Here is an 18,983-nt window from a genome sequence, read left to right as displayed (position 1 = left end):
CCACCAAGGGAAAGTTGTTAATGCTCAAAGTTAAATAGTGATGTAACTGAAGACAAAAAAAAAAACCCTCTGCTTTGCTTGTGTGTGATGTGCAAATGGCTGAGATTCTATTTCTGCATCACCTTCTCTTAGGCTGAACAGTGTTAAAAGGACTAAAATTTAATGAAACCAGGCTGAGTTCTCAGTCCCGTGGCCATTAATGCTTAATGAAAACACTACCATACAGGCTCTGCTTGTGTCTCTCTCTCTCTCTCTGTGTCTTTGTCTGATCCTTTGTCCGGGTTGTCAGTGGAGACTGAATCTGATTTCAGCTTAAGATAGATGTCAAGGGGGAAATTGCCAAGTAGAGGATTTGGTGAATAGCTTGGACATCCATCCCTCAGAATCTGTGCCTCCAAACATGGTAAATGTTAACAGTGATCAAACGGTTTCTGTTGCTGCTCCTATTTCCTGTTTCTCATCCTTTATGACATTAGGCATTAACTTTTGTGGAGCTTATTTGAGGGTATTTCTGCTCGGTGGAGCATGGGAAGAGAAAGAGAAAGCCTAAAAGTATTAGTTTTAAAAGATTCATTTGAGAAGAGTTTAAAGGAAGCCATCAGTATGCAAAATGTGCCGTACCTTTATGAAATGATGATATTTTTACCTCATTTATATAATGAATCCTATGGTCTTTAAGGATTTGGAGCCTGTGTGAGCGGCATTAATAGCAGAGTTTCTGGGTAATCAACTGTGCAATCGGCAACCCTGCAGCCTGTAATTGTAATTATGGGCTATGCCATTTCAGTAAAGGTAATTAAGATGGTGTGGGATGTTGCCACATCCACACATTTTAATAACACCAGCAGAGGAGCAATGAGAAACAGGTGTCCCTCTCCATCCTCTGTGTTAAATTGCTGGGCTAGAATGAGCCTCAACTGGTGATTAAAGGCAAATTAGCTTTTGAAATAACTTTCATTTTCATTCCTTGTTTTATGTTCCTGTTATGCTTTATTGTAATCACTAAAAGCTCCACCGTGTTGCACTGTTAGGTTTCTACTGGATCAAAATGTGTAGGCGGCAGGTCTGGTGGTGAGAGATTGTTCAATTATGAAAAGATTACATGTTTGATCTCTTTAACAGACCGTCTACTCACAACTGGAGAGCTGACAACATGGATGTTGATGTTAAATCTTCAAAAGGTCTACCAGGCCAGCTAACGCACAAAATCGTTCTTTGGTGACTTATGAGAAAAGGTCAAAAACAGAAAGAGAGAAGAGCCTCAGCAGGCCAGCTGTGCGACAGAGAATGATGCAACAGCTGCAGCAGCAGAGAATACACAGACCTGAGAAGAACAGTTGGTTGCAATAGGAGCCTTACAGGATGAAATGGATCAAGAGCAACCAGAACCAGACCTCCTCCATGAATATAGGCTTTTTTTGTTTGTTGGTTTTTGCTTTAGGGGGGTAATTTTGCTTTTATTGGATAGTGACAGTGTAAGCAACAGGCAGGAAACATGGGGGGAGCGACAGAGAGGGACATGCAACAAAAAGGTGCCCAGCTGGAATTGAACCTGGTGTGTTGTGGTTATATGATATGCATCTTAACACCTAGACCACCAGGATACCCTATCCTCAACTATTATAAGTGCATGTTTCCAACACCTTAATCTGTATTTATCAACGTTTTGATAATTACACTTATGAATTCTTAAAAAGTCAACACAGGAGGGAAAATGTCTCTGCTTAAAGTGAAAAATATGTCATACTGATCATGCAGTTCACGAGACCCCTTAAGTGATCATGTGATTAATCACATGAACTTAATGCTCAGAGCAGACAAAGCCAATCAGACTCAAGGATGTTTTTAATTTTTCTTTAAAACTCTCTTAGTGATTAAATGTAAAAGCAACAATCTATTTCATTTTTAAACGAAATTTTAATTGTGAAATCATTAATATCTCCAGGAGCAATTAACACATGTAATTAATAATAAGTATCCTCTGACCATATAAAAGAGCGCCGCACTCCTACAACATTGTCAGACTCGTCATGAACAGTTTTTTTTAATAAGGGATCAAAACCGATGCAGTAGAACCAGAGATATTGTCTTTTTATTCCACACATCAAAACCTGGCGCCTACATTACCCACACTGGATGCCTGACAGTTCAGTCGTAGATGTGCTATGCCAACCCGGTCTCACAATCTAAGTACAAATAACACGACTTTACACTTTCAAATTGCATGCAGTGCATAAGCCAAGCCCACTTCCTCCTAATAAGCCCAAAATCACCTTATAAAATAAAAGAAAGTCGCATTATATTGACATCACATCCATGGGAAGGATTAAACTTTGTCGTATACACTGCATGCAATTTGAAATTGTTAAGTTGTGTTATTTGTACACAGATTGAAGAGACTAGGCTGGTTATGCTAATAGTGGCTAATGTAGCCTCGAGCAGAGATGAGGAGTCGGCTACAGACGTCTGGTAACCTCTCTTCTTTCTATCACCACACCCACAGATTTTTTTCATTTTCACACTTGTAGCCTTCAGCCCCGACAGACGCTGTCATTTATCAGATGCAAAAGGTTTAGTCTGATAGAATCGATAAGATTTCACACAGCTTCTTCTGGAGCCACAAAAGTCTTTATGCAACTTTTTTTCCACATATGCATTTTCACAAGGAGAAAAATACAGAAAATAGGACAAAACAAAAACAAACTGAAGCAGAGGAAAGTGCTGCTGGTCAAGGAGGTACATCAAAGAAGATATAATAATATATAATATAAAAAAGGGGGAATCTAATCCAAAAAGATGCATGGAAAGAGATAGCAAACAAAATAAATGCCAGAGCAGTTCTTGCTGTTTCCACTTCTTAGAAATGTAAAAACAAAGTGATGCAACAAAAATGAGAACTTTAATCAGACAGAACGAACCATGAAAGTCAAGTAGATACAGATGGCCTTGGAAAAAAAATGATGCCTTTAATTAAGAATCAGCACCAAGCAACCTCTAATCACTATAGTCACTTAGGTAGATAGCATCAGGTATAAGATTTATGCTGTATGTGCCTGCTGGTGTTTCTTATTGAGGGAAGCAAAAAAAACAACCTGGAACCTCATGAAAGAATGAATTAAGACAAAACATTTGTTGTTTTTTCACTAATGTGTTTCATTTATATGTCTTAATAAGAGTGCACTGATACTGACTGATCAACAGGTGTTTGTTTAGTTAGTTAGTTTAACTAATTACACCTAATCACACTTTCATGTGACCTTTAACCCTCAGCAGTTGCATAACCATTATAATAAACTCAAGGACAACACAGCTGCTCTTTTGAAATTAATACAATGCCGAAACAAAAACATGGAGAGAAGCACAGTCCTGTTTTTCTAATCAACTCCTGTTTTCCCAATTAGATATATACACACCAAAAAAGTCTTGACTAATTTGATCAAGTATTGAATGTTTTGTGAAATTATTTTTCCCCTAAGGGAATAAAACAATGTGCCAACAAAATCAACTTGTTCTCTTGTATCAAGTGCCATCTCTCTATATAAAGCAAGGAAACTCTGTCAGTCTGTATGTATGTATGTATGTATGTATGTATGTTTGTGCTTTGCGTATCTCGAGAACTGTTCATCTGATCTACTTCATACTTGGCAGGTGTATTGCTGGGAACCCGAGGAGGTGCAGTGTTGATGTATGGAGTTCTTTGGATGAGTGGTTCTTGAGAAATATATAAAAATACCTCATAAACAATGTTGATGTGCTTCTTCTACAGCACAACTCTGCCATTGCAACCCACATTGTGGTCAGAGGTGGGATTATAGCCGTAGTGTTAATGACTTGTAAAAGTTTAAGAGACATAAGCTCTACTATTGAACGGTGTGCTGTGAACAAAATTTGGCATGTACGTTCAAGACTTACTGCAGGATGTCTCAGACACGTTTTGAATAGGTACTGCAGTTCATCAAACTAAAAAGCAAGGAATCTCAGTCTGTCTGTCTGCCTGTTTGTCCTTTGCATATCTTGAGAACCTTTCATCTGATCGACTCCACACTTGGCGGGTGTATTACTGGGGACCAAAGGACATGCAGTGTTGAATTTGGTGCAATTTGGACATGCAACACATTTAATGTTAACAAACTTTGAATAAACAAGCAGACAGCGAACCGCTCAGCTCCGTCTCTGAGTGCTGCCGGGTTCTGCTTGAGGTTTCTACCCGTTAAAGGGGAGTTTTTCCTTACCACTGTCGTGTAAGTGCTCGCTCATGGGGGAATTGTTGGGTCTCTGTAAATTAAAGAGTACGGTTTCGACCGGCTCTATGTGAAAAGTGCCCTTAGATGACTTTTGTTCTGATTTGGCGCTATATAAATACAAGTTGATTGATTGATTGATTGAGTGGGGTGGGGCTTCTGGGCTCTGACTTGCTGAGCGGGACAAAGGCACGCAACCCGCTACGTTAAACTGCCTGAGAAAGAAGAATGAGTTTACACAGGAGAAAAAAACAGAGCGGAGGCAGTAAAACTAGCCAATAGGAGGGCAGATTGTTTGATTGGCAGCAGAATCAATCAATGGAAGGCTATAAACTGCTTCTACAGTTCAACTGTTTAGTCTCTCAAGTTTCTGTCTGGATAAAAACCATTTAATTTATTAATTCCTTATTGTTTTAATTGATATGTTTGTCAATTGTTATATACATATGCAGTTCTCGAGAAATAATAAGCAATCGGCCTGTTCTGAACAGGCACATTTTTAACGGGCACTGCACTATTCATCTTTAAACCAGTCATCTCCTTTATTAGATATGAGGGTCGTTTGAAAGTACTCTCACTTTTTACTCATTTTAATAGAAATAAGATTTTAAGACTTTAAGGATCAACACACAGTTAAACTACTCTTTAATTGCTAGATTTACAATACCAAACTGTGCAAACATGGGGAGCCGCACAGTTCTCCTTCACAGGGATAAATCTGTCTATCCCACTCACAGCTTGATTCCAGTCCTTTTAAAGACGCCATCGAAGCTAAGAGCTTGACATTTCACACCACATTATTCATCAGCATGTTCATAAACAAGGAAATGAGGAAGACTTCTTAAGTGAGATTAGCTGCATGTCTCCTGACTAAGACCTCCATGTATCCACCACAGATTGTTTGATGACAAAATGTTGTGCTTTCAAACTATGAAAGTTTTCTCATTTTCCAAAGATGTGTGTGTGTATGTGTGTGTGTGTTAGAGACCCGGCTGTTGTCATATTAAAGCCTACTGGCTGTGTTTGTGTTTGCATATCACAGCAAATCAACAAGTTCCAAACAACCTGGGTCCTGTCTTAATTAAATAAAAATGAGGAGCCTGTGCTTCAGCTGCAATAGCGTCACTTTGTGTCGACACAGTTGTTTGTCGCATGGACAGACTAATAATGATAAAAGTTGAACAAAAGTGCATCGTCACTATTCATCACACTGTCACTCAGCCAGTGCAGACTGATTGATTCAGTGGGTTTGGGTTGTTTAGCGTCACAGTAAAACAGCAGGAACCGTTGTATGAAAGGTCAGATTGGGAAGAAATAATGTAGACAAGGAGTTTAACATGATTGTTTGCTTTAATGCATGTAAAAAAAAAAAAAGGCCATCACTTTGTGCGGACTGGTGTGGCTGTAGTAAAATAGCCTCTCTCTCTGTCAGTATTATCTTGCTCTACCGGAACGATTAACTTATCAGCATGCAGTAAGGTTATGTTCCGCCCTTCTTGGCTCAGATCACAGTGGCTCTTGATAGAGAAGGATGCTAACCTGAAATGGAGGCGCTCCTAAAGGCGTTTTCCCTTGTTGGATTAAACTTTGGACATTACTATGTGCATGCGTGAAAAACATAAGTCTGAACTCTGGTGGGAACGGGAAGACCATATGTAGGACCTATGAAGGTATGTTATCAAGAGTAATTGATGAGTGTGCGAGGTTACACGCGACTTAATATTGTGCATTTACTCATGGACACTGCAAGAGTCAAATTTTCCATTATTGGGTGCATTATCTGGTGCAGTACCGTTCATAATATAGTTTAACCTAAGTAATTATTGTGTATCTGCAGACTTATTACTGTTATCACTGATATTCAATTTGGTAAAGATATTTTCCACCGTACTGCGCTGTTGCGCAGACCTGATATGCCATAGTAATTCTTACTCTCTATAGAGAATATTTCATTATATGCCTGGTTTGTTACTTTGTTAACTGTTAGCCCATATACCAGCAATTATCAAGGTTATTGATATATATCTAATGAATGCTGTCCATTTCATTTGATATGTGATGTTTATGGTTTATTTGTAACCTAGTTATACACAGCATTTTATATAATTTCAGAACCACACCCACCTATACATCCACATACTGTATGGAATAATGACCATGTGTTGTTCGTTTGCTAATAAATGAAGAATAATTGAGAAAAAAAAGTGACATTTAGTTTGTTCTTATCAGACCTCCGTCAGTGGACCTGGATTTGGTTAGTAGAACCACCTGTGTCCCCAATTTTTACATGGTCCTTGGAGCCAGATCCAGGCCTACTGTTGTCAACAATGTCAAACTATCCAGATAAGCCCACAGTGCGGGTGCGGAGGCAGACTACACACCTGGCACGACTGAAGAACTATGACCTTACTGGTCAAGAATCAAGGAGATGGAGTTCACTGCCCACCTCAACACATGTTCCAACTTACCAACAAAGGGAGGAAGAGGAGTATGAGAGGAGTAGAGTCCAGACTCACTCATCATTACCAATAAGTCAGGAGTGTCAAAGTCTGCCATGATGAGAGATCCCAGACAGCTGGGATGAGAGGACCCATATGCTACTATAGGAGAACAGAGTGTTTAAGCTTGAGTAGAAAGCACTCCTGAAGTCAATGCAGGACGTAAAGTTGAGGATCTATGCCTTCAGTCAAGACAGAGTGGGCACAAGCTAGAGCAGCTCACAACGTTTACGAATGGAGAGAACTCTTCCCATTCAGTACAACATGCAGTCCCTGTTGTGTGACATTCACATTACAGAAGCATGTGCTGGATCACAGCCAGCCAGGAGAGGATGTGCATGAGTCAGTCTTGCAGTCCTTTATGTGGACAACTGTCTGTAGAGCTTACTGACAGAGGAAGAAACTCAAACCCTTGTGGATAAACTGTTAACCTTACTTGCTGATGGGGGCTCTGCGCTATAACAGTGGGCAAGCAACAAACCAGTTGGTTTGGATAGCACAAGGCCAACTAGACGCCCAGGAATCAGCACTGGGCTTCACTGGCACTGCCCCACAGACACCCTAATCTGCCTCTGCAACTGCTCACAGCTCACAGGTGGATCCTGGGAACAATCTAAGAGAAATTCATATGTTCTGTGAGGCCTCAGAGTGTGCCTATGGCTCAGTGGCCTATCTCAGGACTGAGGATCCCAGTGGTAAGGTTGAGATCGCCTTCTTAGCTGCTCGATCATCGGTAGCACCAAGAAAGCAGTAGACCATCCCCCGACTGAAGCTCTGCATGGCACTTACAGGAGCACAGTTAGCTAAAGTTTTCACCACAGAACTATCGCCGGCCATCCATCAGGTCATTCTAAAGACAGACTCCACCACTGTCTTAACTTGGCTGCAGTCTGACTCATGTTAGTTTAAAGTCCTTGTTGGCACAAGAGTGGTGGAGATTCAAGATCTTACTGAGCGTGAGACCTGGCATTATGTGGACTCAGCCTGTAATCCAGCAGATGACATCACCCAGGGCAAAAGACTGTCAGAGCTTGGAAACCAGCACCACTGGTATCAGGGCCCGTCCTTCCTCTACAGCTCACCAGACCAGTGGCCAGAGAAGCTGCTCACTATGCAGGTCAACAGGGAGGAAATAAGGAAGCAAATCACCTGTAACTTCACACTCACAATCCAAAGACCTCCAGGACTGGACCCGAGCCAGTTCAAGACCTTCGCAGAATTTCTAGAAGCAACTACTGATGGCTTTCTCTCTGTCAGCGAGTACCAGAAGGCAGAGAACTCTCTGCTGCAACAAGTGCAGCAAGACTGCTTCCCTGAAGAACTGGCTTTACTGCAGGCAGGCGAACCCATGCCAAACAGCAGTCAGCGTCTCACTCTGGCTCCTGAGTTACATAGCAGTACACAGCTTATTTGAGTAGGTGGACGTCTGCATCACAACACAGGACTTGTTCAAGCCATCGTCCACCCAATAGTGCTTGACCCTAAGCATGTGATTACACAGCTCATCATTAAGGACATAGATGGGAAACTACACCACCCAGGCCCAGAGCACACATTTGCTTTGGCAGTAATGGTGAGGCAAATCTATTGTCCCAAAAATGGCAGATATCCCCCCTTCCAGATTGCGACTGTTCCCGCCAGCTTTTTATTCCATTGGAAATGACTGTTTTGGTCTTTTTATGGTCACGGTGGGTCACAGGAAAGAGAAAAGATGGAGAATCATGTTCAAATGCATGACAACCAGAGCAGTCTATCTTGACCTTCTCTCTGCCATCAATACAGACTCATTCCTCATGGCTCTCAGACAATTCATGTCCCATAGGGGAAAACCTTTCAAGCTGCTATCTGACTAGGGTGCAAACTTTAGAGGTGTCGAACAAGAAATGAAGGGGGCCTTTTCAGCCCTAGCACCAGAGGTCCAAGCCCAGCTTGCCCCACAGCCAAATGCATCACATTTTGGGGGTTGCAGGGAAAGGGAGACCCGCTCTCTCAAAAATGCCCTGCAAGTCACTCTGGGAGCACTCTCTGTCATAGAGGAAGTGTTGCAAACAGTAGCGAGTTAAAATGCACATAGTTGATGTTAATTTAATCTTGAGAGTGTAACATTTGTCACGCTAATGTTAACATGTTAACCTGCTGGTTGTGTATAATAACATGTTATGTTAAAGGATAAGGCTGGCCATTTTCTACATTTTTCTGATTGTCAACAAATCTCATGTGCAGAGCCAAACCAACAATGAATTGATTTACTTACAAGTATTGTGTATATCCAAAGCCTGATATATCTTACTCCTCTGTGCCCTAGACCTCTGTTGTTGTCCAAAAACTATTAAAAACATGTCAATGAAATTTGCCTAATTTCATTGTTCTTTCTTTTCTGAGTGTGCTCTTGCTCCCAGGAGAGTTAGGGAGGGATAAGGGGAGGGTACAATGCATGGTAATGTCTGTGCAAGTTCAGTATGTTTGTACGTGTGCACATGTTTATATAAATGCAAAACTCATTAAATAAAGTCATTAAAAAAACATGTCAATGAGCCACACCACTGCACTGGGTGACATGTTCCCTCACCAGAGACTGAGGCTGAAAATGTGATCGCTGTTATTAGTCTTTGGAGCTGTTTCTAAACAAATTACTGTAAACATTGTCCTCATAGCAAAGGAACATGTCACCATACGGCATGGTTGTCCTCCATGTTCACTTCTGTGGATGTTGCCATAGTGAGTGACATCAGAGCATCTGCTTCTCTGTGAAGTGAAATGAAATCAGATTTATTTCAGAATTAAATTTGCCCAAGCTTCCCAGTCGAAGCTCTGACTTCAAGAGGCATTCCATCATATTTTTCCAAGTCGAAGGTCGGAAATTTTCAAGTTCCAAGTTGTCTGGAACTCAGTATAGGGTCTTGTTCAGGCCAACTGCATTTTTGATTTTATTCTGAGGTCTAATTCAGTCCTGGAATAACAGTTCTCAGGTCCCCTTTGGATTGAGTTGCTTCTTTTTAAAATGAAGAACATTGGGTTGGGATTGGTTTTCCATGGGTCCGCTTGATATCAGGTAAAAAAAAACAAAAAAAAAACTAGTAACAAACTCTACACAATTTCATTTACCATTAGTTTCTGAAATGTGTCACTCTGACACAGCACCACAACACCAGCATGGCTAAAAATACACAGAGGTGTGGACATAAAGCCTTGGGAATTCAAGACAACAAAGTATATCTTCTTATACTCAAAGATCATGTCTACAAAGTCTGCTGAACTCCTTTCAACACCTACAGCTTCCCAGGAAGTTGTTTTTCTTTCTCACCATCCCCAAGCAGGGGAAATATTCAAACTACAAATGCTAAACAGGCCTTTTATTTCACGATTTTGCTTGACATGTATCCCCCCTACACTGTTCTCTCTGTAAGAAAAATAAGAGAAAGAAAGACTGAACACCTTTTCAAACAACCAAGTAAACCCTCCACTCCAAATGTGTCACCCTCATCAACCGGAGGCGAGCAGGGTGTCGAGATGCCTGCCTGGTTGTTCTTGTCAAGACTTTTATTATCAGGCTTTGTTTCTCTGTCTTGTGGAGGAAAAAACCCAACTGCTATGGATGCTTGTGTATATATGTGTGGGAACAGACAAGAAGCAGTAACAAGCTTTCTGAAAGCAGCATGGTGACGAGGTGGACAAGCGATCAGGAACGCATCTTGTCAAACTGCTCATAAGCATGAGGTTAAACTTCCGCCTACTTAAAATCATATGAAATGATATATATGAAAACATGTCCTAAAAAAAGAAGCAAATAAAAAAAATACTCATGCATTTAATGTCATGTTTGTAATGTTTTTAATGATGTTGCTATCCGTGTGGCTCTAGAGTTAACAATGTCAGTCGGTCACTGGCTGTCCACCATTTTGGTATAGACTATAAGTTGACTGCTGTGAAATTTGGTACAGATGTACAAGGTGCCCTGAGAATAAATCCTAATGACTTTGTTAATCCCCATTTAATCAAGATTTTTTTTTAATTCTGCACATTTATGTTTTCCAGAGGATGAATTCTAAAACTAATGACATTCACATTAGCCTCAGCTGTACTTTGGTTTGCCATTTGTTTGGTGTGAATTAGCAAATGTTAGCATGCTAACAGGTCAAACTAAATGCATTCCCTGTATCAGTGTTATGTCCAGCTGCTACTGTCAATTTGTCTTTGATCAACTTTGACTGAGTGGATGTTTTCAGTCAGCCAAATAAATAGAAAAACTGCTGTACTGCATTTGGAAATGGAGAAGTTATATTCTAGTGTGTTTCATCACCATTTTTAGTACATTATCACACTACCAGACTACAAACTGTAGCATTGTTCTCATACAGTTTAGTTGGTGATTGCTCTGATCAAGATTTATTTATTACCCACATCATAAATGTGACATCACATCCTTTTTCAAGGCCAAGTGCGGGAAAATTTCGGTGAATGTAAATGTAATGTGACTGTACCTATAGTTTTGGCACGACAAAAGGCCAATTTAAGTTCAAGTCTCAAGTCCACAGCTCTGATACTATTATTTAACGACAGATTGCAAAAGGTACATAAAAAGTTTTCCTGTATTTACCAACTGAAATGCTAATAGTTCTACTCACCACTTTTGCCAGAAACTTTCACTTCTTCTATCATCTGACAAAGCACAGAAGTCTGAACATTTTGGCTCACACTGAACTGGCATTGTACCATAAAACAAAATCTCTTTCTATTTTCTGTGCTATTTTCGCCAGCACATTTTCTGTCAAATTCAACCATCCTTCACTCAAAATAAAATGAAATATGTTGGCTATCAAAATGTATGATTTACTGATGGCAGAATACTACAGGTGGCCCTTTTGCATCTTGATTTAATGAGGAAGTTCATGTAGTGTACAGTAATTGCTGTGCTGTGTAGAATTGATTTTATGTTCTTCCTTCTTCTCATAAATCTTTTCTAATTGTGATGTAGCTTGATGCTGGCGAACTGCAATTTTACATTCACACCAGAAAATTACCCTGTTGGAACAGTTATAATAAAGGTTGCAAAGGTTACTTATATCCATCCAGTAACCTTTAATATATACAAAAGTTCCATGTAAGAATGCACAGTGATAACTGATGCATGAATACATCCACTGGTCACCAGTCACAATCCAAGTCAAGATAAGGTTCAGCTGTGTAGTAGGGGAGGCATGACGAAATGCACAGCTGTGCCTGATTCAGCTGGAGGATTCAAATTTATCCTCGCTGAATTGTTCATTGTAGACCTGTTACATCAGCTCATACTTGCCTGAATATTTTCACACATTGTGTGAGGCAACAAGAATAAATATAAGGCAGAAACGAACTTATAAATTGATTTATGCTTCGGAGCACAACAGCTAAAATCCCTGTATGACTGTGCTAAGCAGATTACAGGGTAACTACAGGCCAACAGCCATATATCAATATTATGAAGTTTTCTGTCGCTACTGCATAACAAAAGCAAGACTAGGGTCTAAACGCTAGCAGCTCTGTGAGGCTTTACTTAAACAAAGAGGTTCTTTTAGCTAAATGCTACCATCAACATGCTAACATGCTCAAAGTGATAATAGTAACTTGCTGATGTTTAGCAGGTAATATTTATAATTTTCACCATCTTAGTTTAGTGTGTTCACATGCAGATATTTACTAATCAGCACTAAACACAAAGTACTTCTGAGGTTGATGGGAATGTCATTAGTTTTGCAGGTATTTAGTCATAAACCAAAGTGTTGGGAAACCTGATGATGGCACTAGATGAGAAGTCAGAGGATCAGTAAAGCAGTCAGAATTTATCCTCCAAGGTCTTTGAATATCTTAAGTAAATTTCACAGCAATCCATCAAATACTTGTCAATATATTTCACTCAAAACTAAAAATGTAAACCTCATGTTGACGCTAGAGGAAAGGATAACCAAAGTCAGCAGGATTTGTCCTCTGGGGAACATGAATGTCTGTACAAAATTTCATGGCAATCGGTGCAATAGTTGTTGAGATATTTGAGTCTGAACCAAAGTGGTGGACCAACCAACCAACATTGCCATCCTTAGAGTCATGCTGCTAGCATAAAACACTAGACTAAAACACTAATTGTATTTAAGTCATTAACATGTCATTTATTCCTTGAGTTTACAAAACACATCTTAAACATATGAAAGCATGTGAGAAATGTAAATAGTTAATTCAAAAAATCATACAAAGGCAATTTTGAAAGATATACACCATAGAAAAATTCATGCTGTGATTTGGTATGAAAAACTTTAGACATTTGAAGATTTCTGTAAGAATTGCATTTTTCGGTGATTGGATGGTGAGCACTGCTGTTCTGGAAATTGCCCCTTATTGTCATGCATCCTCTGAATGCCCGAGGTCTCTAGTTTGTGGTTGTAAAGTTTCATGAGGCTGTGATTATCCAACAACATTTTATAGAGTTTCAAATAATGGTCTCACTACAATGAAATGGCTACTATGGGGACTGACATCATCACACATGAATACAGTTGGACTCATCAAATCCACAAGAGTCTCAGATTTTCCAGTCATACCCAATTTATGCAATTCCAAGACTGTTCAGTGACCCTAGTGTGCAGAAATATTTAAATACACCCTTTTAAGAATAGGCGAAAATAACACATTTATACTGCATGCAAAAAACCGCATGGTTTTTGCCAAAAACTGTATGGGATTAGCATAAAGTGGGCATGTCTGTAAAGGGGAGACTTGTGGGTACCCATAGAACCCATTTTCATTCAGATATCTTGAGGTGAGAGGTCAAGGGACCCCTTTGAAAATGGAAATGCCAGTTTTTCCCTCACCAAAATTTAGCCCAACTTTGGAGTTAGGAGAGTTTTTTAGCCCCCTTCCCAACAAGCTAGCATGACATGGTTGGTACAAATGGATGTCTTAGGTCGTCTAGTTTCATATGATACCAGTATCTTTACTGTAGTTTTAAAATTGAGCCTGCTAGTACTGTAGTGGAGAAGTGCTTGATCGCTCAATAAACACACAAAGAGCATTGTCAGGTTTTGAAATAATGTAATCAAATAATACAATCAGAAGTACAATGCATCATAATTCTCAGAGAGATTACATACCACCTAGAATTACCATTTCTCTCTCTGGCATGTTGGCATTCAGCCAGTTCTTAAGTACCCTTTTACAGAATCAAAAATATCTATAGCTAATGCTCAAGGTTAGTAACCAAACTTCAAATAGAAACAAGGGTCAAGAGTTCAGCTAGTCTAGGAATAAGATTTCTTCACAACTATGTATGCCAGAATGACAGCACACAGGTGTGGACCAAAGCGGCATCAGATGACAAAGTGACATTGCTATCACATTGAACTGAAGAACAAACAACAGTCTTCTAAAGGCTTGTCAGATCAACACATTAAAGAGACATAGAAATCTACATGACTAGGATTTGTCTTACCACTGGCTCAGAGAAAAGTACAACAACATAAACTAACTGTTAAATAGAGGCTAATTAATTTACATACAGTCAACTGTCTCATTATACACAGCATATAGGCATGTGGAACAGGTGTTGAATGACAGACTAACACTAACCACTTGGTTTGAGAACAACATATATAAAAATATATAATATTTACAAGAAATACATCAAATGATAACCACTATTTAAATCTCTCTCACACTACAGCCTCTAAAAGACAGTAATGTCAGCCGAGGACGCCTTCAGAAGTGGTGCAAATTTAATGACTGGAGCCCATTAAATCTATTCAAAACCAACATGGAATTCTTAAAAAATGCCTAGTAGTCATTTTTTAAACCCTTACATGCTGTTCAGGGTCAAATATGACCCATTTTTCCATTTGAGAGCTGTAAAAACACCCTATACACATTTCTTTTGGTCAAACTTTTCCTAAAGCGATCCAGACTATAGAAAAATGTAAATAAAATGTATGAATTTTTTAAAATTTCTGCGCAGCTGATACGCATGGTTGTACATACAAATCTACAAATTTGACCCGTATTTATTAAAAAATTCAAAAATCACCATTAAACATGTTGTATTTCTTCACATCCTATAAAATGTTCTCCTGGACTATAATAGAGTGAGATTGTGAATGTTTTTTCTCCATAAATATATTATACATATATATATATATATATATATATATATATATAAATAGAATACACTCTGTCATCTCTTTGACAGCTTTATTAAGGATTAATGAAACATTTATTAATGACTGATGAGGTATTTAAGAATGTAAAACAGAACTGTGGTTCAGAAGTTTGGTGTAGAAACTAATTTTTAGTCAGAATATGAGAATATGAACAGTATGTGAGGATTGAATCTGACAGCGACCCTGAAAGAGATCACACTGGTGTACATTTAGATTTACAGAGATTTTCTGATGCAATGTAAATATAATTTCATATTTCTTTCAACATGGCATATTTCAGAAAACTGATTAATGCTCATTTCTTTGTGGGCATGACTTCAAAACTACAGACTTAAAAGTGCAGATCATCCTACAGCTGAAGCTATGTCATTCCAGCTATCTGCACCACATGCAGACCAAGGCTACTTTCTGATTAAGGGTTTGATTATTTGACAGGGTTCATTTGTATCAGTCGATATGTAGGATGGATCTGTATTTTAATGAGGCTGTGAGGGAACTTGAATGATCTTGCAGTCAGGGAAATCGACCCCTGGATTTAGATAAATCTTTATTCTGCCATAATACACCAACGTGAGATTTTCTGATTATCTATCCCAGTTAATCACATTCAAAAAATCTAATGTAGTACAGTTTTCATCCTTGTGGTCTCCCACGCATGAAATCCATCTAACTGTCTTCTTTCTCTCTCCATCCACCCCCAACTCCATCTCTCTCCTGCAGGAGGATATCAAACTCCTGGCTGAGCACCGGCTGGTTCACTATGACCATTGCCCTCGAGCTGTGTGATAGGATCAATGTCTACGGCATGGTTGCCCCTGACTTCTGCAGGTGAGACAGTGGAGCTGAATGTCAAACATCATCATCAGCTCACTGACAAGTACTATCGCTAAGAGTTTTAAAGCTGAGCTGTATATGCAGTCGCTTCAAGTGTATATAAATTCATAGCAGCGCACCACAGCTGCCTGATAAGAAGATTAAAACTGTAAATATATTCAGGCCGCTTATAAATAAAAATGTCAGTATGGCTGGAGATGTTTTTAGAAGGCTGAAATTGCCTGAATATTAGCAAAACAAATGTCAGTAAACAGGCCAGTATTCGAGATGTTGAACTGATTTTAATTTTGTGGGATCCAAGAGAGAGAGAGGAAAAACAGAGGTCTCACTCTGCTCATTTTTCTGACCACCACAAACATTATTGCACAGCGAGCTTGAGTCTGTTGACAGTCCAAAAGTTTAGAAATACGTCTTGGAATTGCAGATATACATGTGTAAGTTTTTTACTGATCACATTTACACATGGAAGGTGAGAAAACAACTTTGCGTGAGGTCTGAATCTGTGGACAAGCTTCCTCTATAGTGCGTATAGTTATCACAGTGGACCTGGAGGCTGGAGCCAGGTCGTCAGGGAGATTCAGGTCACGTGGATTGATCCGACTCCCTGCCACACTACAAAAGCTCGTGACAATCAGAAAGTCTTCCTTTATTTCCCACTGGATACATCCACTCTTTTCAGTTTGGTTATATTTGTTTTATTTGTCACACTGTAAAGCATCCAAACGGCACATTTTTCACTCATTCTTCTCAGACATCACAAACTTAATCAAGAATACATCCGTTGTGTCCACTTAACATCAAGTAAAGCAGCCTGTGTTTCTTTCTTGGCTGCATTTGAGATAAGACAGATCTTGTTGACCCTTAAAGATGTATTCTGGATTATTCAGTATTTGAAATGCAGACTTGCAAATGATCTTTTTGGTCATCACTACAGTCTGATAAACATATTTTTCTGCTTCTGTTGTGAGATGACTATATGCAAGTATGCAATTTGAGTTTCAGTCAACAGCTGCAGAGTAAAATAAAATGTTACAAATCGGGCATGAAATAAGCTTAAAACATACATTGCATAGCATACATTGTCTTTTATTTCAGGCACATATAAGGCTCTGAGAACATTTCATCAGTTTCATAAGACATAATCTTATGTCAAAGGATGAACAGTTTTGTTGAAAGACTGCTGTTTTTCTTTGAGCTCTTCTCACCTGTTTCATGAGGGTGCGGCTCAGTCGGGGAAAAGGTGAGGTGAGGTGAATATTTGAAATAAAATGACATGACAGATGCTGACAGGTGTGTTTTTTTATGTTTTCTGCTAATCAGATCTGATCAAACCACATCCACACAGTCACAATGAACAGATAAGCTGAGTTTCTGAATGTTAAATTCTCAATAAAAATGTTAATTGTTTCTTATTTCATGAACATTAAATGTTATAATACTTGAGGTCTGAAACCACATTTTCGGGGGCTTTAAAAGCTGCATGTTGTGGTTTGATTTTCCCTCCACAGGTGGTTCAATTAACACTTAGTTACTTTACATTAATAGTATCAGTAGCAACTAGTAAATGCACTAAAAACACGATTCTGTTGTCCCCTAAAAAATCTCCAAAACTTTTCATGAACTAAGACAAACAGACCTGTTTTAAACTTTGTGACATTGCATTTCACTTTTCTTAAAAACACTTTATTAGACAAACAAGTAGAGTCTTTCAAACTCAGAAATAAGCACTTAATCCTTCTGTTTATCTAAAAGAAAAAAATTTAGGGTCCTTGATTTTCACTGTGCAGTGATTTAAAGTTACTCTTCATGTCCTCTTTATCAGTGGTGATGAGACTTTGACTTTTGACATTGAAACCAACTTAAAAAAAACATAATAATTATCACATCAATTGCAAATGAATCTGCAAGTGCTTTGCCAATCTTACACAATGAAACACATGAATCACTACAACTGCAACATTAGCACCGAAATGTAACCACAACAAATACCAAATTGAATCCAGGTCAGAGCGAAAATGGGACTGACTGATGGCTTTCATTGCAACACAGTGTTTGGCAAAAAGTAAAGATGTTAGGGTTTTTTTGGTGTGTGTGTGTGTTCAGCTTCCATAGATCTCAGAATAAAGAAGTGTAGAGAATTATTTCCCTCTATATTCACTGTACAGTGCACACATTTTCCAGGTCACTAAGATTTAGTCTCTTTTAATCAGAAACACACTGAATGTGGCATAAAAAGACCATAATAGTGATGCTGGTTCTATGTAGGAGAAGTTTAAAGAACTACGGGATACATGACTATTGTCTTGCTCCAAGCAAATAACTCATCCAGCCTCATTAACACAGTTTAATGGTTTAAATTACTGCTCACGTCTCTTCCACCTCAGCCAACCCTTTAATTGGGGGATTTTATTGGACAAGGAACAAATCTTATTAGATTTCTCAATAAAAAGAACAAACTGTAAAATGTTCAGTATATCTTGGTCCCCAGCTCTGTTTGATTAGAGAACTGTCATTTATTTTGGGTTTAGGCACAAATTCAAACATGATGATAAAAATGAAGAAATACATTTCTTTGAGCAATCATTAGCTGATACTTAATAATCTTTATAGTTCTCATGACAAAGCAAAGTGCAGATTTTACTGGACGTGATCCAACTAAGAATTCAAAAAACATGTCTCTCTAACATCATGACAAATACACCCTGTTGACATGGAGAGCTTATTTATAAAGTCAGAGCATTAATAAATAACCAGTAAATATAAATGATGCATCAACTATAATAAAATCACAAAAATCCCAATAACATTCCAGTGTTTTGATACTTATTCCCCCTTTTCTCTTGTTGCTGCATAGAAATTGTTTTCAATGTTAAGCTACTGATATATGTTGATGTCACTACTTTAAAGTGCTCGCCTCTCTACTATTTTCTAAGACCCTCATGAAGGAAACGATGTCCTTCCAGTCTCAATGTTTGACCAGCGTGTGAAGTCTCAATGACAGTAGTTATAAAACTGTTCAAACGCATTGGTGAGATGCATCTTTTCTTCCCTTTTAGAAGCTTATTTTCTATGGCATTTTTCTTTATTTCACATTTAATTTGTGCAGACAGAGCAGGGGATGACATGAAACAAAGGTCCCTGGTCCGATTTGAACAGAGACATCATGGGTTTTGATTCATTTGATTTGATTTGATTTGATTTGATTGTTTATTTAAGTGTCCTGCACCCTT

The 18,983-nt window shown here is 38.8% G+C and overlaps 1 protein-coding gene across 1 annotated transcript in view; it reads left to right on the top strand.

Moving 5' to 3' along the window:
* The window catches only part of st6galnac5a (ST6 (alpha-N-acetyl-neuraminyl-2,3-beta-galactosyl-1,3)-N-acetylgalactosaminide alpha-2,6-sialyltransferase 5a), a 54,946-nt gene that overhangs the window by 29,508 nt on the left and 6,455 nt on the right, over window positions 1-18,983 (top strand). Inside the window, exon 4 of the mRNA XM_042428530.1 lies at window positions 15,640-15,747. Coding sequence (XP_042284464.1) covers window positions 15,640-15,747 — 108 coding nt within the window. The remainder of the gene's footprint in view (window positions 1-15,639; window positions 15,748-18,983) is intronic.

This window comes from Thunnus maccoyii, chromosome 12, assembly GCF_910596095.1.
Source record: "Thunnus maccoyii chromosome 12, fThuMac1.1, whole genome shotgun sequence".
Classification (NCBI taxonomy): Eukaryota; Metazoa; Chordata; class Actinopteri; order Scombriformes; family Scombridae; genus Thunnus; species Thunnus maccoyii.
The sequence above is the reverse complement of the archived record's forward strand: the minus strand, read 5'-3'. Positions and strand labels throughout refer to the sequence as shown.